Below are 27742 nucleotides of genomic sequence, written 5' to 3' on the forward strand. Positions count from 1 at the left end.
TGGAGATACTTGGGAATGTAACCTTAGCTCCTAGTCCTGCCACTTTGGGAAATTAAGCACAGCTTCCCTTGATTTCTGGAAAACACCTTCTAGACTTTTTCCTCTCCCTCGATGACCCAGGTGGCCTGGTCTTCCGAATAGCAACTTCCCTCCCCATCCTCCCATTGCATCTGACCCTCGCAGTTGCTCACCTATGTTCTCTTCAGTTTGGCTGCTCTCCCCAGTCTCCGTTGGAGGCTGGGCTGTTGCCTTGGCAGCAGCATCCTCTGCAGCAGGGGTGGTGGCAGCAGCAGCAGTGACAGCAGCAGGCACATCGGCTTGTTTAGGCTCCTCCTTGGCTGGGGCATCTTCGGCCTTGGAGGACGGCGAGTTATCAGTGGAAGCTTTAGTGGCACTTTCTGTCTCAGCTGAGCCGGCCTTCTCCTCTGAGGATGCAGGAGCCTGGGGGGCTGCCTGCTCTGTGGCAGCATCACCCTCCCCCTTCTTCTCCTCGGAAGGAGTTTCTCCTGCTTTGCCGGGCTCATCAGGCTTGGAGCCAGTGGCTGGGGCTGCTTCGGTAGTAGTGGTGCCTTCTCCCTTCTTCTCCACCCCATCGGCAACAGGGGCTTCATCCTTCTTATTAGCTTCAGCCTCAGCACCTTGGACATCATCCTTCTTCTCTCCTTTGAGCTTTTTCCTTGTTATGTGTCCACGGAAGCTAGCCTGAATTTTGGTTGCTGCCTTATGAGCTTTATCTTCTGGTTTGATACCATCTTGTTCAATCTTTTGGTCCTCATCATTTTTTTCAACCTTTGTAGACAAAAGAAGGGAAAAAAAGGAGAGGGCTTCAGTGACATTCTTCTCCTTTAAATCTCAGCATTCAGCAAATATTTATTAAGTGATTTATTTTGTGTCAGGCACTGTTTTTGGAGTTAAGAATTCAACAGTACCCTGGAAGTTCAAATCAAGCCTCATCTTTCTCCCACAGTATTGTATGGGAAAAGTAATGTCCTTTGGACCTTCCAGAATCACTGGCTTTTTTTTTTTTTTTTTTTTTTTTTTTTTTGAGATAGAATCTCAATCTGTCACCCAGGCTGGAGTACAATGGCGTGATCTCGGCTCATGGCAACCTCCACCTCAAGCAATTCTCCTGCCTCAACCTCCCAAATAGCTGGGATTACAGGCATGTGCCACTACACTCGACTAAGTTTTGTATTTTGTAGAGACAGGGTTTCATGTTGGTCAGGCTGGTCTCAAACTCCTGACCTCAAGTGATCCGCCCATCTCTGCCTCCCAAAATGCTGGAATTACAGGTGTGAGCCACCGCACCCGGCCACTGGCATTATTTTCCACGTATTTTCTTTCCCCAGCTCAATGTCGCTCCATGTCAAACTTAAACCAGCCTTTTTTTTTTTTAGATGTGCTTTGACAACTCAAATCACATTTACGAGCTGGGTGCAGTGGTTCACACTTGTAATTCAGGCACCTTGAGAAGTGAAGGCAGGAGGCACTTGAGCATAGGAGTTCGAGACCATCCCTGGCAACACAGACCCCATCTCTACAGAAAATTTTAAAATTAGATGGGTGTGGTGGCATGCACCAGTGGTCCTGGCTACTCAGGAGGCTGAGGTAGGAGGCTCACTTGAGCCTGGGAGGTCAAGGCTGCAGTGAGCTGTTGTTGTGTCACTGCACTTCAGCCTTGGTAACAGAGTGAGACCCTGTCTCAAAAAAGCAAACAAACCAGAAACAAAAACAAAAAACAAATCACATTCACCCCAGGTTTTTATCAAAGAGCTCTGAAAGATAGAGGGTTTTCAGGGTTTTTGAGAAGGACTTTGTACAAAACTTAATGGTTTAAAAAAATATTTTGCAAAAGTCTACTTTCCCCAAAGTTTTAAGCCTGATAAGGAAATTAATAAATTCAAGACAAAGAGCATAGTAAAAGTTTAAACCATAAATCCCATCAGGATTTTATGCTAAATGTAAATGAGTTCCAGTTATTTAAGGGATTTGTTCAGAATGTGACAACTCACAATGCTGGTCACAAAATAATGTCTAACTTTCTCTTGCGTGTGGTCTAACATTAGTAATAAACATACCAAACCTTCAAAATCTGAATTAAAAAAGACCATTATTCCTGAATTTTAAAAAATGATGGGAAACACTGTTTCTCCTTTTGAAAAAGCAACATATATACAATTCTTTATTCCCAAAGCAATTGGGAACCTAAAATGTGTTCATATTATCATCAATAGAGCCATCTTAGTACTAAAGACAAGAGACTAGCATATAGAATTTTAACTTTTGATGGCAACATTTGTAGCCTAATATATGCTGCAAATGACTATTTTCCACATGAAAATTAAATCAGAGGATAGGAACAGCAGGTATGGTCATAGAAAGAATTGCGTAGGCAAGTACACAAAATTTTATCCAGTTCCTTTGTTCACCATGGTGCCCCAACATGGCTACTGATAGTCTCCATTCTTAGATTTCTTTAACTTTTGAGTATTGAACTTTTGTTCACTTTTGTGAACACTGTTCTAGCAGAAATAACAGCAAAGAACAAGACAGCAACTTTCCCTCAAAAGACCACTAATAAAAGGGTGTTTATCATGTAACATGTTCGGCGCCTGTTCTCAATCTTGGATTGGCCTTGACCTTTGCTCCAGTTTAGGAGGTAGGCTAATACAGAACAACTCAGGACAAGTTTTCCACCTGTAAAACCAGCTCTGCCCCAGTGACCCAGCTCCTGCTAATCATGATGTGGGACTGTTAGACATTCTTTGGACAAGAGTACAGACCTGTTGCTGCATAGGACCATCAACATACCAGTGGATGCACAAAAGTATTTTTGAAAATGAGCTACATGTAAGAGTAAAAGCAGGTTTGATAATTTTCTCAGTCAAATTCAAGTCAACTTTTCCTTTTTCCTTAGTTAACCATGCATGTATACACACAAAGATTAAAGGAGTAAATGAAAAGCACTTTGGAGAGGCCCGTCCTTCTCCCTCTTCCACTGCTCAGTTCTCTGATGTACTATCACCTTCTCGCTACCCTGCTGCTCTTGATGACTCCTACTTGGATGAGCCCAGCCCAATCTGAGACACGAGAGCAGCTGTCCCTGCCAGGAGCTCTCTGCTCAGAGATGGAAGCATAACCCTGTAAAATTAACAGTTGTGAATGGAGCATGGAGCCAAGATGTTGATAATTTATTTTACTCTATATCGAGTTTTCTGAATGAAGCACCATCTTATATGTTAGGACACCTGCACTTGGGCATTGATGCCAACTGGTTCTTTAATACAAATACTGCTCTTTGTGAAAGTAGACAAGTCAATTGTTTCAGGAGCAGGTGTCCACAAAAGACTCTCTAGTGACTCAAGAAAGCTAAAATGTTAGAGCTCTGTCTTTTCTTTTGAACATAAGGCATAGGGGGATGAAACATTTGAAAAGCTGGAAATCACAAAGAGAAGGAAGCTGAGAGTCTACATGATATAAAGAAGGAAACTACACGGATAAAGAAAGGCTCTCAATTTTCTCTCCCCCCTCTTTCTCTTTCTCTCTCTCTCTCTCTCAATTTCTTAAAGCATCTGCAACTTTGATTTTCTAAAAAATCAGAATTTAAGCTTCTGAACACAGCATCTATGTTAGAATGACTTTTTAGAAAGGCTAAGACTAGACCAGGGTGCCAAGATTGTGAGACAAACCTCACCTAAACAACCCAGAAGTATAAGAAATTCAAGGGAAGCAGGAGTGAGCAGAAAGGGGGAGAACCATGAAAAACAAGAGTTAGGAGAGAGAGGTGAAGACAGTCTTATAAGAGCCAGGTACCCAAATAAGTGACTGTACCCAAAAAGATACTCAAGGTACTCCACAGGCATGTAGCTCATCCTGGAGAAACTGCTGGACTTCATCATTAGAGATTTAGGAAAACTAAATTTTAGAGATTAGTTGGGAAAAAAAATAATAGAAGTTTTTCCAGGGGAAGGGAAGGGAAAGGAAGGGAAGGGAAGGGAAGGGAAGGGAAGGGAAGGGGGGAGGAAGAAAGGGATGTGGGGAGCAGATGAAGAAATGAAAGAGGAGAGGGGAGGAAAAGGAAGGAAAGAAACCAGGCTAAGAAGAGGTCAGACTTCAGTGATTGAACAGAGACATCCATAAATAAAAATATTTTCAGTTAAAACTGGGTTCAAAGCTAGACACCACTGGATTTTGTTTGTGTGTTTTTCTTTTGTATTTCTAATGATTCTATTAATATTCCTTAAACTACAGGTTATTTCCTGGTAAAATGCTTTTCACAGTACAGTATAAAGGTAAGTGGACTGGGAGTGTATTTTGTTGTGTATTTTGTTAAGACAAGGAGAAAAAGAACATTTCCCAAAACTGGCTATGTGGAGTAGCCCCAGGTTCTGAGAACACTTTGACCCTTTCCCCACTAGAAATAGAAGAGCTTACTTAAGATGAAGGACATTCAAGCCCAGAGAAACCAGAGACTACTCAGCACATTCAGCACAATACTTTCACTTTCCAAAAGGGACAGCCCTGGCCCTGAAAAGTTAAGTGACTTGCCTAAATTCAAAGGGCGAGTGAGGGAGGCAGCGGCCCAGCTTGTATTTGACCTCAAATCTTCTCCCCTCCCACCTACCTCCAAGTCCAATTTTATTGCATGGCTGGAATAGCTTGGACTTACTTGTAGTAGATAATCCATAAGGCTTCACGTCAGCGTTCTCGTTCATTTATTCATTTAAAAATACCCAGAGCCTATGTTAAGCACTATACAAATGCTACTGAACAGAAGGATACTGTGTCTACCCACATAGAATTCTTTTGAAAATACACTTAAACCACATCATAGTACTTTAACAATCAATAACTTCCCAGGAATTTGCAGTAGACACCTGATCTTACACTCCTCTTTTCAAGTAAGGACAACACTCTAAAACTGTGAGTTAAGATGAAATGTCCAGAAAAGGAATCCTGGTATCTAATGGTTAAAAAGTCAGCTCATAAATGTCACTAAAGATAGATTTATTTTTTAAACTAAGTCTTGCCACAAATAAGCTTTGTAATGAACTCTAATGTTTCTGAGGGAATTTCAAAGTTATTTCATTTTTACATAAAATTGTTGATATCTGCGAATTAAGTAAAGAGGACATTCCAGTGCAGTACATTATAGGTAGGAAGGGTGTCATTACAAGTTACCATAAGTTTTTCAGGAATCTTTATTGTTATGGCTTAATATTTTTTACTGATTGATTTGTTTGAGAGCTCTGCAATTTATGAAGTCTTAAAGGAAACCAAGGTGTAGGACATCCTTACTTTTTAAACAAACATTAAAATCTCAGATGAATATTGGTTGGAAAAAATGAAGAGTACCATTACACTAACTTGTTGACACTAATGAAACTTCTAAACCCATTAGATGAATGAACAATGATTTTAATTGATATTTAAGAATTATAGATAAGAAAGCCAGAAATAAGAAGTAATTACTTAAATATCCAACATGGTTGCTCTGGTCTTCTTTTCCTTTGGGGAAAGGAGGAATGGATAACTTAAGATTTATTCTAAAATGTCCAATGTTTGCACTGAATATGTTACAAAAGAGCTCTAGGCAAAAATCCATGAATGGCTAACTTTCAGAACTAAAAATAACATCATCCATTCATCTGGGATACCTCAATGCATTTCACTTTTCCCACTTATCATAGGAATGCCTCAACCTTCCAAGCAAATTAAAACTTGGCCCTGTATCTACTTCTGCTAGCTATAAATAGTACTATTATAATACTTAAATTTTTAAAAAACAGTATTGAATTTTAAATGCATTACAAATCATTGATGTACACATCTTCTTCTTTCTGAGAACATCTTTAGTAAACCAAAATATAGTCCATTTGATCAAGCAAAGTTATTTTTGAGAACAAACTTGAAAGGCCAGAGATATCCTAAGCAATGTTTTTTAAACATGTTGTAGTTTTCAGAATCTTGCACAGCCAGTAAAGGAACCAGAATAAAGTGTTGATAAATATAAATGAAATCTAGGAAGTACCTACTTATGGCTCACTTTATTTTTTTATTAATAATTTACTGAGGTGAAATTCACATAACAAAATTTCAATCTGTTTTTAAGCATCATTGATACCATGGCAATTGACTTTAGGGAAAATGTGCAAATATTAAAGTAGTTCACAGTGAAGCTTCTGTACTTTCTTTAAACCTAGACAAAAATAAAAAATACAGTAAAATACACCTTAGGGAGGAGAGAGAGGACAGTGTGCCAGCCTCTTCCAGTTCTATAGATAGAATGTCACTGCCGGTTTCGGTGCAGGTGTAAGGAAGAAAGTGTCCTTTAAAAAGATGAATAAGCACAGCGGGCATACACCAGATCCCCCAACATGCAGTCTGGTTTGAAGACCTAACTAAGGGTATGAGGGGAATGGGGAGCAAAGTGCACAGAGAAGCAATGAAACTATATAAGAAAACAAAATATCTCATATTGGAAACTGCAGTAGTAATGTTAACTTTTCAGATAAGAGCTGGTGATCAAAAGATGGGTCTTCAGTCCACTTTAATTTATTATTTATTCAACATGTACAGCCCACCTGCTTCCAAAATAATATGAGGTGGTATCTTCAACATAGTATAAAGCATTATCAGAGTAGAACTCAGTTTCCAGTCTGAAAAGTTATGTTTTATTTTATTTTGTATATCTATAACCCTATTATGTCCCACAAAGACATAGAAGAGGCAAATAACATATTGCAATTGATGCCTTCAAACAGAAAAGAAGTCAGCCTTTGAGAAGTACCTTGTCTATTTTACTTATAGCTGAATGCCCAGTTTCTAGAATGGTGCCTGGCACAAAGTAGATGCTCAATTAATATTTGTTGGATGAATCCAAAATCTGAGCATCTCTATTAGTGCTATTTCAGAAAGATGATGACAGGTGAAGAAATCTGGATTCGATTTTGTCAATTTTTGTAAAAATCCTTCACTTCTCAGTGGTGGAATTTAAGAGCATCTAACTACAACAGGTATTTGATTCCCCAATTATAGAAATTAGTAAGCAGAGGTTTAACAAGGAAATAGCAAAGCTGTAGAAACGCCATTGATCATAATAATAAACAAGCACTTGAAAATAATAATACATCTAAGATAAAGACAACTGATTTATATTTATCTATTGACTTGTTAGAGTCATATCAATAAAATTATTTTTCGTGTGTGTGTGTGTGTACTTTTTCTTTCTTTCTTTCTTTCTTTTTTTAGACAGGGTCACTCTCTGTCACCCAGGCTGGAGTGCAGTGGCAGTATCTGAGATGACTGCTGCAGCCTCGACCTCCCAAGCTCAAGCAACCCTTCCACTCCAGTCTCTCAAATAGCTGGGGCTACAGGTATGTGCCACCGTGCCCAGCTAATTTTTGTGTTTTTTGTAGAGATGGACAACATTTCACCATGTTGCCCAGGCTGGTCTCAAACCCCTGGACTCAAGCCATCTTCCTGCCTCGGCCTCCCAAAGTGCTGGGGTTACGGTGTGAGCATATAAGCTCCCCGCTTACATGCATTTTCACTAGCAAAACTGGTGAAAATGGCCAGGTGCTGTGGCTCATGCCTGTAATCTCAGCACTTTGTGAGGCTGAGGTGGGCAGATCACCTGAGGTCAGGAGTTTGAGACCAGCCTGACCAGCATAGAGAAACTCTGTCTCTACTAAAAACACAAAATTAGCCAGGTGTGGTGGCACATGCCTGTAATCCCAGCTACTTGGGAGGCTGAGGCAGGAGAATTGCTTGAACCCAGCAGGCGGAGGTTGCGATGAGCTGAGATCAAGCCATTGCACTCCAGCCTGGGCAACAAGAGCGAAACTCCATCTCAAATAAATAAATAAAAGTGGTGAAAATATTCATGGGAGATTGCTGAAGAATCTCTGCTCCCCACTATTTATATTTAATCTGTATATTGCTCTCCAAGTCTTAAGGGGAGTAGGCTGGGAATAACTAGTCCCTTAGTTATTCAAGGAAGGAATTCTCCTTCCCTAAACTGGGGTTGGAAGAGCCCAGTGTTGCGACGAGGCACATTAATCATACTGGTCATGTACCAAGGCACAAGCCAGACAGAATCACTTGACTAAACTCCTCTAGAACTTTTGGGTATAGCAGACATAGGTATAAGTTACCTAACTGAATCAAGGGTCAAAATCACTGAGACTCAGGAAAATACCTATGGGAAGTCAGCCCTGGGAGGAAGCCTCTCTACTCTTCAGCAATGGGAGCAAACCCTCTGATGGACACTGCCCATTACAGAAGCACATGTTGATTCCCTCAAGAAATGACATGCTCAAAGGACAGAAGGGCTGGCAAAGTGAGGGGGATGCTAGGCTCTGCTCTCAGAGAGGTTGCTATGCCTTTAGCAGCCACTGTGAGCTAGGAACAAAAGGGTGGAACTCCCCACCACTCAGCTAAAAAGGCTATCACAGACCAGTCCATGAGAGGGACTGTGAGGCCTCTTCTGCTAGCAACTGAAGACAGAAGAAGAGCTGCAGGAAGCCAATGCATCAAGAAAAAGACAGAAAAGCAGTCTACCAGCAGACAAACCCCTGTACTACCACCAGCGGCAAATCTTTCCCAGTTGAGAGGCCCCAAGAGCAAAGCACGTGCCAAGCTCCTGAAGATGGTCAGAGCTCACCAGCAGGAAGAGAGCCCCAGAGCCCAGGGAACTTAGCATAAAACAATCTTCCTTCCAGGTAAGACACTGCGAAGTGTCTTTTGTTGGATACTCAAAAATGTGAGATGTAATAAGATAAGTATTTACTTAAATTACTACAGTCTTCCTGCTATAACAAATAATGATTGTTCATCTATTTTTTCTTAATTAAACCCCCTTCATAAGTTACAGTCTGAGTCAGTAGGTACTTGAGACATTTTGTTCAATGAATAAATGAGTCAGAGACTTTTCTCACCCACTCTACCACATACCCTTCTTTAAATGTTGTCACTCTTGGTCCACTTCTCTGTCTTTCCCCTCTTAGTTCTTATGATCATCTGCTATATGTTTTTATTTTATTACTAACTGAATCTTCGCTTGGGCTATAAACAATCTGAGAGCAGAACTTTATCTGTTTTTTTACAATCTTCTAAGCTTCAGTGGCTAAAATAGTGCTGGCACATAGTTGATACTAAAAAAAAATGTTATTTTTAGTTGTTGCATGACCACATGCCACACTGTGTTGGTGCTCAGAGTGTGTAAACTCTCTGTGTGTGAACACTCAGCTCACTGGCTGGGTGTTCTCGCTCCAGGTCACTAATGCTGGAGCCTTCATCACACCACTCTCCAGCAGTCATTTTCCTCTCTCTTCTTACATTTATAAGTGCACAGTATATATATTTAGTATTTCAATTCAGTACTCATCATGATCATGTGAGGAACACATCACTGTGCCTGTTTTATAATCAACACAGATGAGGAACCACGAAGGAGCTCAGTGTCATCCAGCTTCTGAATGACAAAGCCCATGCTTAGTCCTCCTCCTATAAAAGTCAATATTCCCTGGTGCTTAAGAGCATGGGCTGTGGAGTTAGATGTGTAAGTTTGAATTCCAGTTCTGCCAGTTACTTGGTAGATCCTGACCTTGGGCAAGTCAGCTTTAGGTTCCTCATCTGCAGGATGGGGGAATAATAAAACTATCCCATTGGGCTGATATGAGAATCAAATGAGTTAATGTACATAAAGCACCCAGCACAGTCCCTGACACTTTGTACATACTCAGAAAGGGGTGGCTGCTACCATTATTCTCATCATAATTATTGCCATCACCATTATTCTCTCAGAGTAATTTCTACAGCATCATGACATTAAGTTAAGGCATGTTGATGAGATAAATACCAGAGGAGATTTGGTCACGGGACTGTATTCATCCTCGTGATTGTAGGTATCATCACTCAGAGAGTGGAAAAGCTATTTCTTAACTCGACAGTACTACTGAGCTATCTATTCTCAAAGAGATAAGCAGAAAACCATGTAAAATGTGCCACAGTACTCAACTCTGTTCTTTCTAATCTTGGGAAGGGGGAAGATCTGTTTACGTTGTCAAAGTTAAATCACAGTCCCACTCTACTATCACCTGACACACACCAAACTGATTCTTTCTCAGTCTTCTCTAACTTACCCATCCCCCAAAACTTCACCTAGTGTAGGAGCTTGGTGAGATAGAAATTCACTGAAACTAGAAATCTAGTCATTCCCAAAATATGTGACCTTCACTTGACATCCCCCAACCACACACACACACACACACAGACACACACACACATACACAAATTCATTTAGCCACGATTTCATATACAGTATCTATCCCATTGATCCAACTATATCCCTCACACGTCTAGTAAAACAATTGCCTCTGCAGGTTCTGAGAGCTACTCTATGTGCTTGTGTGTGGTAATACTCAAGCCTGATAAAAGTTATAAACGAAGCTGCCAGACATTTGTAGGGGACTAGCTTAGGAGCATCTGGTACTGAAGATCATTATAATTTGAAATTGCCAAGCCAAGTATATCCAATGCACCCCCATTGGATAGTTAGTAAAGCCCGAATATTATGTACCTCATATCTAGTAAGGATACACAACACGTGTCAGAATGCATGCTAAAAGTCTAGTTGGTGGGAGAAGGAATTTAAGACCCCATTTGCCAAAGGCTGTGGTGGGGGGAACTGACAGTGGTTTAAATTTATACATTATAGGTTATGAAGTACTTTCAACTTAAAACGGTTCCTCTGAGAATTATAATGAAGAAGGCTAAGCAAGTGTGCCATCCCTTTTAAAAAAATAAGGAAACACAGATTGTGGAAAGCCTCACAATTAGTAGAATGGGTCTTAAACTTAGCCCTCCAACCTCTTATATTTTAAGGAAACTAATAGAAAATTCAATCTAGGAATTCAACACTGAACACTCGAAAAGTATGATTGAATAAGTAGCAATCCTAATATCAGCTCTAGGACTACTTGAAGTAGTTTTAACGAGCAAAATTGGTCTATATTTCAGATATTCTGAAGGGGGTGGCTCCAGGATCTCCGTCTAGGAGGCATTAGGGGAAAGAACATGTTTGCAAGGGAGAGCTGAGTAATTTTTCTTAAAACTGCACTTGTATAGCAAGCATACTGCTTTTTGAAGTATACCTATTTATTTGAGGGGGGCCCATAGGATGATTTTGCAAGGACAGTGTTATCTATCAGCAGTAATTTGTACACACCTTAACATTCTATATTAATCACCAGGTGAGTGATTATCCTTATAGAACAGTATTTGAGAAATTAAAAAAAAAAAAAAAAGAACAAGTACATTTCTCCCTGATTCTAGAAGGTATGTTGTTGTATTCTTCTACATGTAGAAAAAAATAATTGAATGCCTTTTTTCAGGACTGGGGTGGAAGCGGATTGCATCAGGTACAAGGCATGTGGTTTGAGCATGCATAGACTTCTATTTTAATTAATTAGATTTCTGTCCCCAAGCTGCTGGAGAGTTTAAGGAAAAATATGCAGGACTCTAGAAACATCTTTAACTATTAATTTTGGATCTAAGTTTGTTCTTGTTGCTCATGCTGCTATTGTCCTTGCTCTTATTTTCTTGACACCCTCTTCATTTTTGGCACTGGATTCTCTCTCAATGATCAGTCATTGACACTCATTGATTACTTGTTACCTGGCATGGTTTTGGGGTCAAAAGATCTGAGTTTGAATCCTGGCTCATTCACTGCTTAAATGTATGACCTGGGATAAATTACTTGATTTCTCTAAATTTCAGTTTTCTCATCCCCCATATTAGAATCCTAGTACCTATTGTGCAGAATTTTTTTTGAGGATGAAAGAAAATAGTATTTGTAAAATGCGTGGAAGAAGACAATACAAATGAAGTAAAAATTGCTACTTTCTGGAGACTGGGGAGTGAGTGAATTATATGGTAAATATTTTATAGTTCTCTTTTATAGCTCCATAGAGGGATGTTTCAGGGATATGCACACTTTAAAAAATAATAAATGCCTCCCACTAACACATATAACAAAGCGACCTTTAAAAGTAATGACATAAAATACCCTCATATGCTTGGAGAACGTAATAATAACAAATTTTAAAACTATACGTCAAGCACTCTTCTAAGCACTTTTATATGATATATACACACCCCTAAACATATTTATTGCATATAGTTTGTATATTAACTAATTCAATTCTAAGAACAAAACTATGCAATGGGTACTATTATCTTACAGATGAAAAGACTAAGTAGAAGGACATTAGTTAAGTAATCAAGTAATTTGCTCAAAGTCATACAGCTAGTAAGTGGCAGAGTCAGGGTTTGAACCTAAAATACTTGCATAGGTTACATGTGAGGTAAAATTACCCTTGAAATCCAGAAAGTCAAGAAGCCAAGTGAATAAGGACTAGGTCGATCTGCTCTCTGAAGGTTTTTCCTCAAGCCTCCCAGGCAAGGTAAAAAGTGGAGTGCAGGGTGGCATAATTCAGAGCAGGACTTTGTCATCGCCAGTGTCTGCCAATGCTGGCCTAGTTCACTGTCTAAAAGACTAGGCTGCAGAGCTGTCAGTCCAATTTTATCTTCCTGTTTTGAGATCTCTTTACAATAGAAAAGTAGAAATAAATTTTTTAAGCAAGAGCTGAGGTGTTATGACCTCGTCACCCAGGTGATGCTGTGACTCATTTTCCTTGTGAAGATTTTGACAGGGAAAATTCACACTTGAGATGTTGAAAACAACCCAGAGACCAGCTTCCCTTTTAATTCTGAAAGCAAGAGAGAAAAATATCAGACAGCAGGGAAAGCAATACTGGGAGAAGAGGGAGGGAGAGGGCATCAGGTCAGGAACTACGGCTATTTAATAAATGAGAAAAGCAAATGAATGGACTAGAGTCAGCCTTATGCATTCTTATCAGAAGGAAGGGATTGAGCAGGTGGTAAAGAGAAGGTTCTGCGATTTATTCCTGAGTGTGAGGATTTAAATTCAGCCTGAGTTCCTGAATTAAACATTGCTTTTTACTTGAACCAACTATTCCTGTTCCTTTTTTTTCACAATTGTAGTGAGGTATATAAGGAAATCCATCTAGAACTGTTTCATGCATGCCATACAAATTGCTCTGAATCGAATGATACTCAAAAGGTATCATATTATTTATGCAGCATAGGTTGTGGAGAAAATGTATATGTTTGATGACTGTGTAGTTCATGGTACAAAGCACCAGCACACCTCCCACTTTGTGGTTCTGCAGGGAGAAACACCGAACCCTTTGGAGCCATCAAAGAAAGAAAATTCCCTTTTATTTAGTTTGGAAACCAGGCAAGCGAATTTTACAACTCTTGAATTAATTCCTATGAACCCGCATTCAGGGATTAATAATCTAATCTTTGAATGAAAGAATTTGACTAAATTGGGTAAAAATAGGGAGATATTGTCTAATTCTGCAGTCTTGAGATCTATGAAAATAACTTTCTACTTGACATATACACCACTATGAGACATGCCACAACCCTCTCATAAGTGACATCACATGGCCCAAAAGGATGTACAGAGCACCAAATTAGTGAAACTCCAACAATGGGGAGCTTTACAGATGTGTTGCTGCATGGAAAGTCCTGGAGACTCTCCTGAGTTCAAGAGGTGATGTCACCACTCTTACCAGGATTCTGATTTACTTATCAGAAACCAAGGATTCCCCATATTACTGTATCAGCTCTGAATTATACCCAAGACTAGGAATAAATGATTCCCAGAAAAATCCAGTAGCCAACTCTCCCTGTGGTTTGCAATCTGGCAGTTACTAGGTAGAAAATTCCCTAATTTCTCCCCAAGCCAAATTTGCAATTCAAAGTCATATCAAAACCCAGTAAGCTGAACAAACCAAAGTTACCTGATACCTCTGCAGCCTCTGGTAAATGAGTATGCATCTGTGTGACTATGCCATGATATGGAAGACATGGAAGCACCCAAGAAACATACAACAGAAGGTTTAAATCACTGCAGAGAATCAAGGCAATAACAGAGGTAGCTGGTGGCGATAGTGCAGTGGGTATGCAGGGAGGACCTAGACGAAGATTCTTTTACCAAATGTAAGAAATTCTACCTAGAAGTATTATTCTCATATTTTAAGGTTTAAAACTGACAATAAAAGCTAACACTATAACATTCAATCTAAGAAGCTCTCTTCCTTAGTCTGTCTTCCACTCTGTGCAACATATTTTATCAGAGTAAGCTAAAATAGAATTGTGGTTTCATTACAATATGCCCTTTCCCTTCCCCCCAACCCCCACCAAAAACAAACTTTAGACATTCCCATTGCTTATCAAGCTAAGAAAATACGAATTGCTTTGGCATTTGAGAAATTCACGAAATGGTCCCTATCTTCCCACTTCTCTTGTGAGCACGCCTTGTGGTTTGCAATTTGACAGCTCCCAGGTAAAAAAAAAAAAAAAAGCCCTAGTTTCTCCCCAAGCCAAACTTGCAATTCAAAGTCATATCGCCCGGCACGGTGGCTCACGCCTGTAATCTCAGCACTTTGGGAGGCTGAGGCGGGTGGATCACGAGGTCAGGAGATCAAGACCATCCTGGCTAACAGGGTGAAACCCCATCTCTACTAAAAATACAAAAAATTAGCCAGGCTTGGTGGCAGGTACCTGTAGTCCCAGCTACTCAGGAGGCTGAGACAGGAGAATGGCATGAACCCGGGAGGCAGAGCTTGCAGTGAACAGAGATCGCGCCACTGCACTCCAGCCTGGGCGACAGAGCAAGATTCCTCTCAAAAAAACAAAAACAAAAACAAACAAACAAACAAAAACAAACTCATATCAAAGCCCAGTGGGCTTGACAAACCAAAGCCAAGTCAAACCACCCTTTGGGTGACACTGAAGTTTGCCTGCCTTAGAAGAACCTCTGCCCAGTTATATCTTAGCGGCTTGCTCAACTCAGATGCTGCACAAAGGCACTTAGAACTAAATCTAGGCGTCACATGCAGAAGTGCAGGATAGAAGAGAGTGGTGGAAAAAAAGCACAAAAACCTTGCTGGGTTCCAGTGGAAGGGCCGGACCAGTGAGCTAGCAGCATGCCAGCTGCACTCCCAGCTGCAAGGGAGTGCAATGAGCTGCAGCTGGGAGGACACTTGTGGCAGGAAAAAGAGGTTTTTTTTAACAATCTGCGTTGAGTAAATTGCTTATGTGTGAAAGAAACGTTTTGTGGAACCAAGTTAAATGGTGCTAAGTCACTAGACAAAGGATCACACCCTCCAGCTCAAGACACCTGTCTCTAGGGACTATTTCTAACAATCTCAGATCTGGATGAAGACAAGGCAGTGAAAGGTATCCAGATTAGCTAAGGGAGCACAGTGACCTGGCAACAGAAACAAAAAAGGCTTCTTAAATCCCCAGGGCTGTTCCCTCAGCAAGAAGGAAAGGCAAGGAGGAAAGATGCTGTCTACAGCCTAGCCGTTCCACGTGTGAACCAGCAACATCTGCACCACTAAGGGCAGTTTGGGCTGGCAATGCAGACTGTCGCCCCGCCCAGGCCCACTGAACCAATATCTCCATTTTAACAAATCTTTTGCACATTCAATGATGAAATATACTGGCCCACAACACTCAGACGAAACACACCCATTCTGAGAAATCTACAGTTCTTTTTGAATTATCTCTTTAAATGAAAAGTTTCAGACAGTTTCAGAGGTGCCTCTATTATAAAATTCAGAGAAATAATTAGCAGCAAGAAATAATTAGCAGCAAGGAGGCCAGGCCTGACATAGCCCAACCTGACTCCAACTTTATGAAAGTCTCTTCACTTCTCTGGACCTGTTTCTTTGTCTGTACATTAAGGGAGTTGACTAGGAGATTTAAGGCAAACATTCAAAGTGTAAGTTTGAATTGTGTGCAAATGTATATATGTTCTGTTTCCCTATTTCTCTAGAAAAGAAACATCTAAGAAGTTATCTGTGATCTTATTCTAGTATCTGGAATGGACAGTGTCTCCCCCACACTGTGGCCTGTATTGTCACTTACCTTCTAAAATTTTACATATATATTTGAAATTACATATATATAAGTAATCATAAGTATATAATTACTGGAAATTTTGGAGTATGTATACAACATGAGGATCTCCAAACTGAGAGAGCACCAAACTTCTCCGCTGGCCAGCCTCCCATGAGGCAAGACCCTTGACTCTGCACAGTTGAGGATGACTTGACCGGCATGCTTCTATGAACTGTTAAATAAACCACCTCAACAGGAAAGCAGACACCATCCTTTAGGCATCTAATTCCTACCCTCTCAGAATGCAGTAACAAACCCTTCATGATTCAGCAAAAAGCTAAACATTCCCCCAAAGCCTCTGCGATGAAAAAGTGAAAGATTCTAAAGAAATGCCTTCCTTCACAAGTTTTAAAGCCAAGTTTTTAGCTGTGTTGAAAATCTGAATGGAACTCACTGTCCTAGTTGCGGGGGAGGGGGCTGCTAAAAATAAATAAATAAGATATGCGAATCACTGTTATCCTCTACCACAGTTGGCTTCAACCTATTTAAAAAGAAAAAGAGGTCAGAAAACAGAGAGGGAAGGTTCTAACCCTCATGAGCTTCCTACACTCATCACTGGCAGATGCAGTATTGTCTCTCTACAGCTCGTCTACCCTCGTTGGTCTCTTCAGTCATCAGCTCTTAGGGATGGAGACCCATTCTGACCCTAAGAAGCTTGCTGCCTGACACCTTGCCCCTCTTCCCTTTTCTCTCTCTCTAATATTTTATTTTAATTTTTGGCTCCCCTTTCATGTGGACCTGAAGCCACTTACAGCCTGTGACAAAGCCCATCACATCGTAGTGTTCAATGTTCATTCACATTATTGAATGAATGAACAAATGCATGCTGGTGCCATGTGTTTCCAAGCGAAGAGGAAATCTCACACAAGTCTAAATTTGGCCACGTCTACAATCATCTCACTTCTTTCCACCTGCTTCATTTACCTTCCCCCACCCCGAAAAAGAAACTTGTGTGCAATTGTCTATAGAACCTGCATTTCATAGTGAGAAATGGAAAGCTCAAATGAAAAAGCCTAGAAAACTTTTTAAAAATAGTAATAATCATGAAGGGCCATTGTTTTCCAAATGGAGTCTCTGACCTTGACTCCTTAGCTGTTTTTTCTTTCCTGTGCTGTCTTCTAAAGACAGAGCATTGCTGTTTAGTTTCCAAAGGTCCGCTTTTGCTGACAAAGAAACCTTCCTGCCGGCCGCTCTTCCACTCCCCTGGCCCTGTTAGAGAAAGAGGCGCAAACAGCCCGAGGAATGCTAAAGTGCTTTTTGCCGCCTCCAAGCAAGGAAAAACTGGGCGGGACGAGAAGGTTACTTCCAATTGACCCAGCTTTCTCTCCTCTTCCCCACCCGCTGCTTAACCTTGGCTGACCCAGGGCTGCTCAGTCCCCGGATGCAGGCTGCGGTTGCTGCTGCGGGTGGGAGCTGAAGGCGAGCGGGCCAAGAAGGGCGAAGGAGAGAGCCCGGCGCATCGCCCCTGGGTGCCTTCCTCCCGCGGAGAGACCTGGGGCCCTGGGCTGACGCTTTTGTTCTCCAAGCCCCTGAAAGAAGCAATTATCTCCCAAACAAGAGATTGTGGAGATTCGTTAAAATGAAAGCGAACTCCCGGGTGTTCGGGGAGCAAGAGGCCTCCCCGGAGGTCTGCGGAGTTGGAGGAGGGGCCCCGCGGACCGCGAGCGCCGTGTCGCTGCCTCTGGGGGGTTCTCCGGGAAACAGGCGGAGGCCGCGCCACGCCCTGCGGTCCCCAGGGTCTCAGCGGCCGAGGCCACGCCCGCAGCACGGCCGCGAGCCCGCGCGGTGGGGGCGCAGAGAGCCGGTGACTGACGGCAGCCGGGGGGAAACAAAGAGATGAGATCACACTGCAGAGCCGCTGAGGGAACGCCTAAAGAAGGCAGAAAATGAGACGCGAAGAGGGCCTCACGGAGTCAGAACGCAGAAGGTGGGGTAGGAAGGCCAAGGCAGAGAAACGAAGCCCTGACTTGGAGAAGGGAAACCAGGCAGTTTGTAAGCCCAAGAGTAAGAAGCATAGTGGGGAGAAGGAAGACAAGCCAGAACCAGCCCTACTTAGGAAAAAAAACAAAAAAGTTTGCTTCAACCCTCTCCTCTCCTCTCCTCTGCTGCCCCTTCACGTTGTTCTCTGAACTCCCATGATTTGTGTCGGTTCTTTACATCGTATTTTGTTTTGTTTGAGTCTGGGGTCTAAGGATGGGCTTCAGAGTATCCCTGAAGTAGTGCAGTATATTTGGTTTATATGATTATTTCAGTGTTGAATGTTCATAGCTTTTTTATATGTCGAAGGTATGTAATACCCCAGAGAAGGTTAGCTGTTACTAGGCCGCACCATTGTGGAAAAGAAAAAACAAATAGAAAACACCTAACATGGAAATGTTACCAGGGATGAGGAATTTAGTAGTACCCTGTCTCTTTGGTTAATCAGATTAATACCAGTCATCTAATCAAAATAAACATTTTTGGCTGGGTACGGTGGCTCACGTCTGTAATCCCAGAACTTTGGGAGGCGGAGGTGGGGAGGACTGCTTGAGCTCAGGAGTTCGAGACTAGCCTGGACAACATAAGGCAATTGTGTCTACAAAATATATTATTTCATATATTATTAATATATGTTATATATTTCATATATTAATAATATATGAAATAATATATTTTGTATGTGTATGTATATAATGTGTATATATATTTGTATATTATATATATTATGTATATATATGTTATGTATATATATGTATATCTTATGTGCGTGTGTGTGTGTGTGTGTGTATATATATATATATATATATATATATATATAAAAGCCAGGCGTGGTGGTGCACACCTGTGGTCCCACCTACTCAGGAGGCTGAGGTTGGAGGATCCCTTGAACCCAGGAGGTCAAGGCTGCAGTGAGCCATGATGATGCCACTGCACTCCAGCCTGGGCGACAGAGTGGAGACCCTGTCTCAAAAAACAAACAAGTAAAGATAAACATTTTGAAGGCAGGAGGCCAAAGGCAAGTACGTTTTTATTTAAGGGAATACTGAAGATTGGATTATGGAAGACCATGGGGTAGGGAAGAGAAGCCTGCCAGGCGCTGCCCTGAGGTATGGGCTGGATGGTAGAGAAAAAGAACTCCTGAGCCTTTCTTTTGGTTTTGCCTGGGGCTCCTTGAGGCAAGTCACCAAAGGAGCAAGGCCACATCTCATTACATAAGATTGTTAACTAGAAAAGACTAATTTGTTCTGGGGCCATACTTGTACCTGATAGCTTCTCACCCAACTGTAAGTTGATTGAGGGCAGTGACCTTATCTGGTTTGTCATTTTAACAGCAGCTCCTAGCATAGTCCCTGGGACTTAGTAGGTACTGAAAAAATATTTGCGAAAGAAATTAATGAATTAACAAGTGAAAGATAGTCTTCTCGCCATCTCCCCATAAACTGATCAATACCCAAGAGACCCTGGATCAGTTTCACCATCTGGTGGTAACTATGGGTGGTTGACAAAATCTCACCCAGTGTTCCTTTCTTTGGCCTGGGGGTGAACACACACCCAAGCAGTCTTTCTCCTTAGACCTAAGCAACTTACCTCTCCTACACTTCCACTTTAGCTCATCACTTGCTCACATAAGCCACTCATTTCCTCTTTTATTCTCTTTTTATCTGTTTTCTCTTTGCGCTTTCCCCACGTGATGTTTCTTCCAACCTTTGCCCATCATAAAAAATCATTTTATCCATCCCTCTTTTCATTTATCTTGAGACTCTCATTATGACACAAAAGTAACTAATACAAAAGAGTTTTGCTATAATTTTCATTCTCAGTACTGTTGGAGGTGGGCTACCATAATACTTGCAGACTAGAAAAGGGAAATTATATTTATACACAAATATATGTGTATATAGTTTTTTATATATTTGCATTTTTAATGAAATTATATATGAGGAAATGGTTCTATTACACTCCGAAGCCCAGTAACATTATTTTCTTCTATGTTTCCATTGCAAACATAAAGAATTTCAGTTACATTTTGGATCAATCTGAGTTTTACAGACAGGTCTGGAAATTTTAGGTTATTTCTGTGGGGAAAGCGTTTTATGTTTCAAGTTTAACAATTTCTTTTTGAAATACAGTCCATTTTTTACTAGGAAATTGCTTGCTTTTCTAAGAAACTTCTCTAAAGGGCTGTTCCACTGATACTCACACTTTTACTTTCTGAGAACGATAGATAACATTTCTATTATTACAAAATCAAAGTTTAAGTAGATTACATAATTTTCTCCCAACCAAATTTCAGATTAGCAGAAAAAGTCCTCTTTTACCTAGATCAGAGGTTCCTCACCCTCAGTATATGTATTTACACCAAAGAGGCTTGTTTAAATCCGATTCATAGGTTCAGCTTTCAGAGATGCTGATTGAGGGAGCCTAGTATAAAGAGCCCAAACGGCATTTTAGTAAATGTGCTAGTGGGCTGCATCTATGGTCCTTAGACCTGAACCACAGTCCTGTTTGGAAACAGCTTCCTTGATTTTATATTAAACAATTAAGAATTTTCTATTTCTACCCCATTACCTCTTTACTTTCAAGTCAAGTGGATACCCAGCAGCCGCTATCCCACAAAAATGACCAAGAATCACTATTCTAAATTCCAGCATGCATAGACCCACTGAACATAAGACACAAGGCCTAGAAGAGACCATCACACCATGTCATTTCATAGCCATTGAAACTGAGACCAAGAGAGTGAGTCAGTAGAGCCCCAGATAGAGCTGGGGCTACCCTCATCACCTCCTGTGTTTTTGTTTATGTCCCCAGGGCACAGAGTATGAGAAGGCTGAATTTTGGACAAAGTAGATAACTGAATTAGATCATTAGTGTCAAAGGCATGCTTTGGCCTAAGGCATGTGGCAGGTCTCAATTTATTATCCTTCCATCCCAGGCCTGAAAAATCCAGATTAACAGACCAGACCGTTCCTGTTGTATTTCAGTCATTCTAACATGCTTTGATCCTCCTGGGTAGTTCGTGTGGAATTATACAAGCATAGCTTGAAAAAAAATAGTTTATACTTTTCTGTCCCAGAAGCAAAATGCCCCAGTTTTGCATAATGTCATTGAATATTATAGTATTCAGTGTAAATGCAAATTAACTTTCAGTGTTTTGTCACATTTACTAAGTTATGAAATACATATTGGTCTTATGCAAAGTTTTGGTACCTATGAAGGTACTGATAGCCCCTGTTCAGGAGAAATCTCATCCTTCAGGCAGACACTAGATCCCTGTATATAATATTCTGCACATACTATTTGACATGATTTAAGAGAATTATGCAGAGACAAGATAGTGAAGCTTATAGTGATATGCATATTTATAATAACAGACCTGTTCAATAGCTATTCTAATACAATAAGCTGAACTTAGTGTTGTGTTTTAATTTTTAGGGATAATACTGATTACCATGTAGTCACATAAATATATATCCTGGGGAAAAGCAAGTATCTACAACAAAATAAATTCATTAGTAGAAAAGATTTCATCTAATTCTTGTGTCCAAGGTAACATTGGCTTTTTAAATAAGGAACCATTGACTCTAGTTTCAGGAACCCTGATCCCTGCCAGACCCTTCAGCAATGAGTTTAGAAATATTCTGGTGCTCACAGATCGAAAATTTGACCACCTTGATGCAACCCGGCCTCACTAAAGTTTAGTCTATACCTAAGTTACCCAGATCTCAGAGGTGTGTGGGGCATGAGAAGTTTCCTATTCCTCCCCTCTACTCAATACATATTTCTTGCCTGGAAAACTTTATAATCAAAGATTTGTTACTACTTTCTTTAGATGTGGAGATTTGCCCAGTATCACTAGAAATTTTTAAATATACCAAACCATCTGAATCATTTCCTAGGTGTCTCTGGACTTCCCTGCTAGATGCCCCCCCGTGAATTTCCATATTCTTTAAATGTCACCTCACTCAGTAATAGACACTAATGAGACCTCTGCACAGACTGTTACAGCTGCACTGTACTGTGTACATTTCTGGAAAATGGACTTGGTATTATTTTCCCCCAAGAAACCACCAATTTACACATCTGTTCTTTGCAGCAGTGGATATAATTATCATGATGCTGTTTATAGGAACATGACCCTCTGAAGGGGCACTGGCTAAATATCTGTAAACAGGGATAAACATACTGTGTTTCTTTCTCAAGCAATTTGAGTAATTTTTGCTGGAGGGGAAAAAAAGCCATCTTTTGTCCAGCCAACGTTTGGCAGGATTCGTCTTTCTGAAAGTGTGACTGTGTGTGATTCGTTATGCCCCAGGAAGGCAGATTTACTGAAGCACTCTTTTGACTCAGGAACATAGTGTTCAATTAAAACAGAGCTTTAAAAAAAAGACTGCCAAGAGAGGTGAGCTGGAGTAGCATTGGGTCTGCTCATCTTTTCCTCAGATCTTCCTGGGATGAGCTGGGGTCTTCAGTAAGGACCATTTGTATTTTCTAAGTATCTTTCTCCAGAGAAGAACTTTTCAGATAAACTCTCCTCCTTTGCTGTTTCATCTACTGGAAGAGTGGACAAGTATGTGACTTGCTTAAGTTTATATTGAAATTGAGTAGAATAGTCAATATTTGAATCACTTGGTACTTCATTCTGAGCACCAGGCAATTCTGTTTTATATATATTGTGGCCAACTGATAAATTAAAGTGAAAACAATTGAAATATGGATGTATTTTTTACACCATAGCAGAAAACTTCAAATCTGTGAGAGTCAATTGAGTTGAATTTTTCAGCCTTAAAAAAGGCAGAATCATCCAATCACAGAAGGAATGTGTAAATGCCTATAGACAGTGGATTTGGTGTTGGGGGAGTGGAAAGGGGAGATGTGGAGACCAATATTTCCTCTCTACGCTTGATCCATGTGTTGTAGAAAATGTTCATTAGGGCTAATTTTTTTTTTTTAATTTCAGATGTGAAGTATCTGAAAAGTGATACATGAATCTATCTTTCATAAGAAAATTCATTAAACATGAACAAGGCAAAATGTTATTTTTAATATAATAGCAATATCTACATTTGGATGGAATTACTCAAACTCTAGGGCCAGTGCAGAGTGGGGACTTCAGAGATAAGGCCCAGACGCAAGATTAGAAAACCTAACATACAACCAGGATTAAGAAGCAGGTGGCATGTCTCTAAACAAGGGATTTGAACTAGATGGTCAAGTCTTTTTCAACTCATTAATTCTAAGAATCTGTAAACTTAGTCTTGGGAGAAATAAAAGTTTCAGGAGGCGCAGGTTACCCTTGGTGAAATGGTGGTATTTCACCCCACCACACAAAGTGGGGGCAGACACCATTCTTCAAAAACTTTTTCTAGTCTCCTTTGACATTGGAAAAATTACCTTTTTATTTATTTTATTTTATTTTTAAGACAGAGTCTCACTCTGTCACCCAGGCTGGAGTGCAGTGGCAAGATCTCCACTCACCACAACCTCCGCCTCCCAGGTTCAAGTGATTCTTGTGCTTCAGCCTCCCAAGTAGCCGGGATTACAGGCATGCACCACCACACCCGGCTAATTTTTTTTGTAATTTTAGTAGAGACAGGGTTTCACCATGTTGGCAAAGCTGGTCTTGAACTCCTGACTTCAAGTTATCTGTCCCCCTCAGCCTCCCAAAGTGCTGGGATTACAGGTATGAGCCACCGCGCCTAGCCCAGTACCTCATATTTTGGGCAAAAAAGACAAAAATTTATATGCCCTGTTGTCAGTATTCTGCCAGATGAGGTATGGAAACCCAGTCTTGAAGTTTTAGGTCTGCCTGCCCTCTCATTTGAGTGTCTGCTTAGTCTAACCTAACTAGATCCTTCAACTTGCCTCATAATTTCTTTGGCTGGTAACTTCCTCTTTCAAAAGTTCTGAATAGCAGAACACATTCAGTTGCAGAGGTATATAAAATTGTACAGAATCCACTGTTAATAAGTTACAGAAATTCTCCTGTCAGTACATTTAGTAGCTACTATTTTGTCTCAAGATGGTGGTCTGAACCAAAATTACACTTCGTATCTGTTCATTTTCATCAAAATCTGTCAACCCTTTCAAAAATTACCACAGTGAGAAGTATATGCAAAATATTAGGAACTTAGCTGAAACGTCTTAATAAAAATCATTTATTGAACACTGCACAGGAGGCTGGGTGCAGAGGCTCATGACTGTAACCCAGTGCTTTGTGAGGCTGGGGTGGGAGGATCCTACTTGAATTTAGGAGTTTGAGACCAGCCTGGGCAAGAGCGAGAACCCATCTCTACAAAAAAGTTTTTAAAAATTAGCTGGGCATGGTGGCACATGCCTGTAGTCTCAGTCACTTGGGAAGCTGAAGTGGGAGAATTGCTTGATCCCAGAAGTTGAGGGTGCAGTGAGTTATGATGGTGCCACCACTGCACTTAAGCCTGGACAACAGAGCAAGACTCTGTCACCAAAAAAAAAAAAAAGTGCTGGTTAAGAACCATCAGGAATACAGAGATGTAGAAAATACAATTCTTTCCCTCAACATAATTACTGTTTAAATATGGCAACAACAAATGAAATAATTAAATAAATAATACAAAAGATAATATCTTCAGAATGAAATGAGCGGTACAGTTTATTTGTGGAGAATTCAAAGGGAAAGATGGATTTTGGGGAAAGGTGATGGACTCAGTTTCAATGGTAAAGGTTTGGAAGGAACTAGACACCTAGTAAGCAACTAGAAGCATCTTAGTACAGGAAATATACACTTGAGTGTCTTTTATGAGAAGGTGATAGTTGAAGCTATGAAGGTGGGAGAAAATTCTAATGAAGAGAATTAAAAATAAAAGATCAGAAAAACTAAGATCATGTTTTTGTATCACCTCTATCTAGAAGACAGAGGAGAAAGTAAAACCAGCCTAGAGGAGGGGAGTCACAATTGAAGAGGGCCAGAACAGGGGCCAAGAGTAGAGAGGATCCTAAGAAGTGGTGTTCCGCAGAGTCAATGCGAAAATGTTAAGTGAAGGCTGAGAAAGGTCTTTGCAAATGCAAATTACAAGGCCACCAGGGACCTCAGGGTAAGCAATTTTAGAACAGTGGGGGAGGGAGGGAAGAACAGATTACATGTGTTTAAGAAAAGCATGGGCCAGATAAAAATGGAGGAAATTACTATATTCTTTTGAGGTGTTTATCAGAAAAAGGAAATAGAGAAACCACAACCTTCTGTTTCTGTGTTGGTAAATAAAATGGAATGCAGCAAGAGAAAAGAAAAATATAGAAATGTACATATGAACTGAGTTTAAGATAGATTTTTCTCTTGATGCCAAGGTTAGGCATCAAATGAGGGTTCAAAGTTGACTCCCTCTCATCCTAGATAACTGGTAGTAAAATTTATCTTGCCAAATGAACAAAAAAATTCATGCAACAAATTAAAAACAAATGATATATTTTTCAAACACTAACTTAACTTTTCAAACAACAGGTCTTTCGTGTGTGCAATGAGTGTGCATGCATGTGTGTGTGAGAGAGAAAGAAGGAGACTTGACTTCATTTAGCAAGAAATTCATAATGTTGTAGAACCCCGCCTCCAATGACCATGCTTCATTTACTGAGGGCCTCCTGGCATATGGGTTCCAAATAATAAAATGTTTCTCAGTGTGACAGAATTGGATTTTACTTTCTTTATTATTATTATTATTTTTTTTTTTCCAGACAGGGTCTCTCCCAGAGTGGAGTGCAATGGTCCAATCACAGCTCACTGTGGCCTCCATCTCCTGGGTTTAAACAATCCTCCCACCTCAGCCTCCCAAGTAGCTGGGACTACAAAAGCATGCCACAATGCCCGGTTAATTTTTTGATTTTTTTTTTGTAGAGACAAGGTCTTGCTATTGAGGATGGTATGGAACTCCTGGGCTCAAAAAAATCCTCCCACCTTGGCCTCCCAAAGTGCTGAGATTACAGGCATGAGCCACCATGCCTGGCTAGATTTTACTTTCTTCCACACACTTTTTCCTTCCCCTTTAATTTTTAGAAGGAGTAAGACTAGAGTAAGAAAAGACTAGAGTATGATTTTAAAATACTAGAGAATGATTTTAAAAATCATAGTTATATATCAAAGTTATGCTACTAGAGATGGTTAGATTAGCAAGAAAGCGCCTGTGGATCTTCCACATGTGCAGATTCTAGTGCTGAGTCTTTAGGGTAGAGCTCAGTGCAATGCACAGAACCATAAAGATCTAATGTCCCACCTCAAGTCAAGGATGGAAGTGGGATTGGGGAGAAGGAGGAACAGAGGAACAGGAAATGGTATGGGAGGGAAAGAAAAAAGAAAGGGGGCTCACAGAGAGAAGGGGATCCCAGATGACTACCCGAAATAAACTCTTAATGGACTGAAAGGTAATTCAGTAGAAAAAATACATGGTTTACATTCTTCTGAAACTTCATGTGTGCACATAATCAGTACTGAGGTTTTCTTTTCGGTTGTAGATACACTATAATGCCCTCGCTGATATTTTGGACCTCACCAAGAGCTTATGCCGGTGTATGCTGGGATGAGTTGCACTCTACCATAGACATACAGCCAGTGAAGGAAGCCCTGTGAGGGATGTGAAGAGAAAAATAACCACCGGATGAGAGACAACGTAGCTTCCTGCTAGGTTCCTAAATTAGTCAGTGTTTTCAAGATGGCTCCACCTCCAACAAGGCACTCACTCCTGCACGTTTGCAAGCATCATAATTATCTGAGGACCTTGTGAATGAAGTGTCTCCTCCAGAGATCATTTTAAAAACCTTCTCCAGGCGACACTAAGTCAGGTGATCCATAGAACACTTGGGAACATGCTGTCTAATTCATTCCTGTCAGTTAGTAAACTCCCTTGAAGATTTTTGCTTTCCCATTTTTACTCTGAACAGCCAACCAAAGTTCTTCACTGAGGGAAAAAAGAGGGGAGGGTTTCAGGATTTTCTTTTCCTTTCGTTTTCTTTCCTTTTTTTTTTTTTAGAGACAGGGTCTCACTATATTGCTCAGACTGTTCTTGAACTCCTGGCCTCAAGCAGTTCTGCTTCACCCTACTGAGTAGCTGGGATTGAAGGTGGGAGTCATCACATGCAGCATCAAAAGTCAGGATTTTGACAGGATCCCCTGAATATAAACCATCCCATTTCAATAATTTCTTGTCCTCTTCTTTTTCCTTTCTGTTTCAAAGCTGTATCATTTCTCTATAAGGATCTCTGCTGAGATCTAAACATTTGAACTTATCCCTTCTTTACTGTTACATTGATTTCTTCTGTTACCCTTTCAGGCTTCCCTTCTCTATTATTCCCTCTACTTTATTTTTTTTTTTTAATTATACTTTAAGTTTTAGGATACATGTGCACAATGTGCAGGTTTGTTACATATGTATACATGTGCCATGTTGGTGCGCTGCACCCACCAACTCGTCATTTAGCATTAGGTGTATCTCCTCATGACATCCCTCCCCCCTCCCCCCATTCCCTCTACTTTAAAACAGGTTTCTCCCTACCTTGAAAAATAGCACCTTTTTATTACAGTCTCATTTCTCTTTCTCCATTCGACACTGTTATGGTTTGAATGTTTGTGTCGTTTCAAAATTCAAGTTGAAACTTAATCCCTAATGCAATAGTATTAAGAGGTGGGGCCTTTCGGAGGTGATTAGGTCAAGAGGTCTCAGCAAGTGTCCTCATA

The 27742-nt window shown here is 40.5% G+C and overlaps 1 protein-coding gene across 2 annotated transcripts in view; it reads right to left on the minus strand.

Annotated features, from left to right (window-relative positions):
• Window positions 1-27742, minus strand: part of GAP43 (growth associated protein 43) — a 99620-nt gene that overhangs the window by 45959 nt on the left and 25919 nt on the right. The window contains exons 2-3 of one of the 2 annotated variants that reach the window (XM_003261839.4): window positions 12379-12773; window positions 192-789 (exon numbers count right to left, since the gene is read on the minus strand). In XM_003261839.4, coding sequence (XP_003261887.1) covers window positions 192-789; window positions 12379-12516 — 736 coding nt within the window. In that variant the 5' untranslated portion in view covers window positions 12517-12773. The remainder of the gene's footprint in view (window positions 1-191; window positions 790-12378; window positions 12774-27742) is intronic. The other variant, XM_003261838.4, reaches the window with a different exon arrangement.

This window comes from Nomascus leucogenys, chromosome 21 (genome assembly GCF_006542625.1).
Source record: "Nomascus leucogenys isolate Asia chromosome 21, Asia_NLE_v1, whole genome shotgun sequence".
Classification (NCBI taxonomy): domain Eukaryota; kingdom Metazoa; phylum Chordata; class Mammalia; order Primates; family Hylobatidae; genus Nomascus; species Nomascus leucogenys.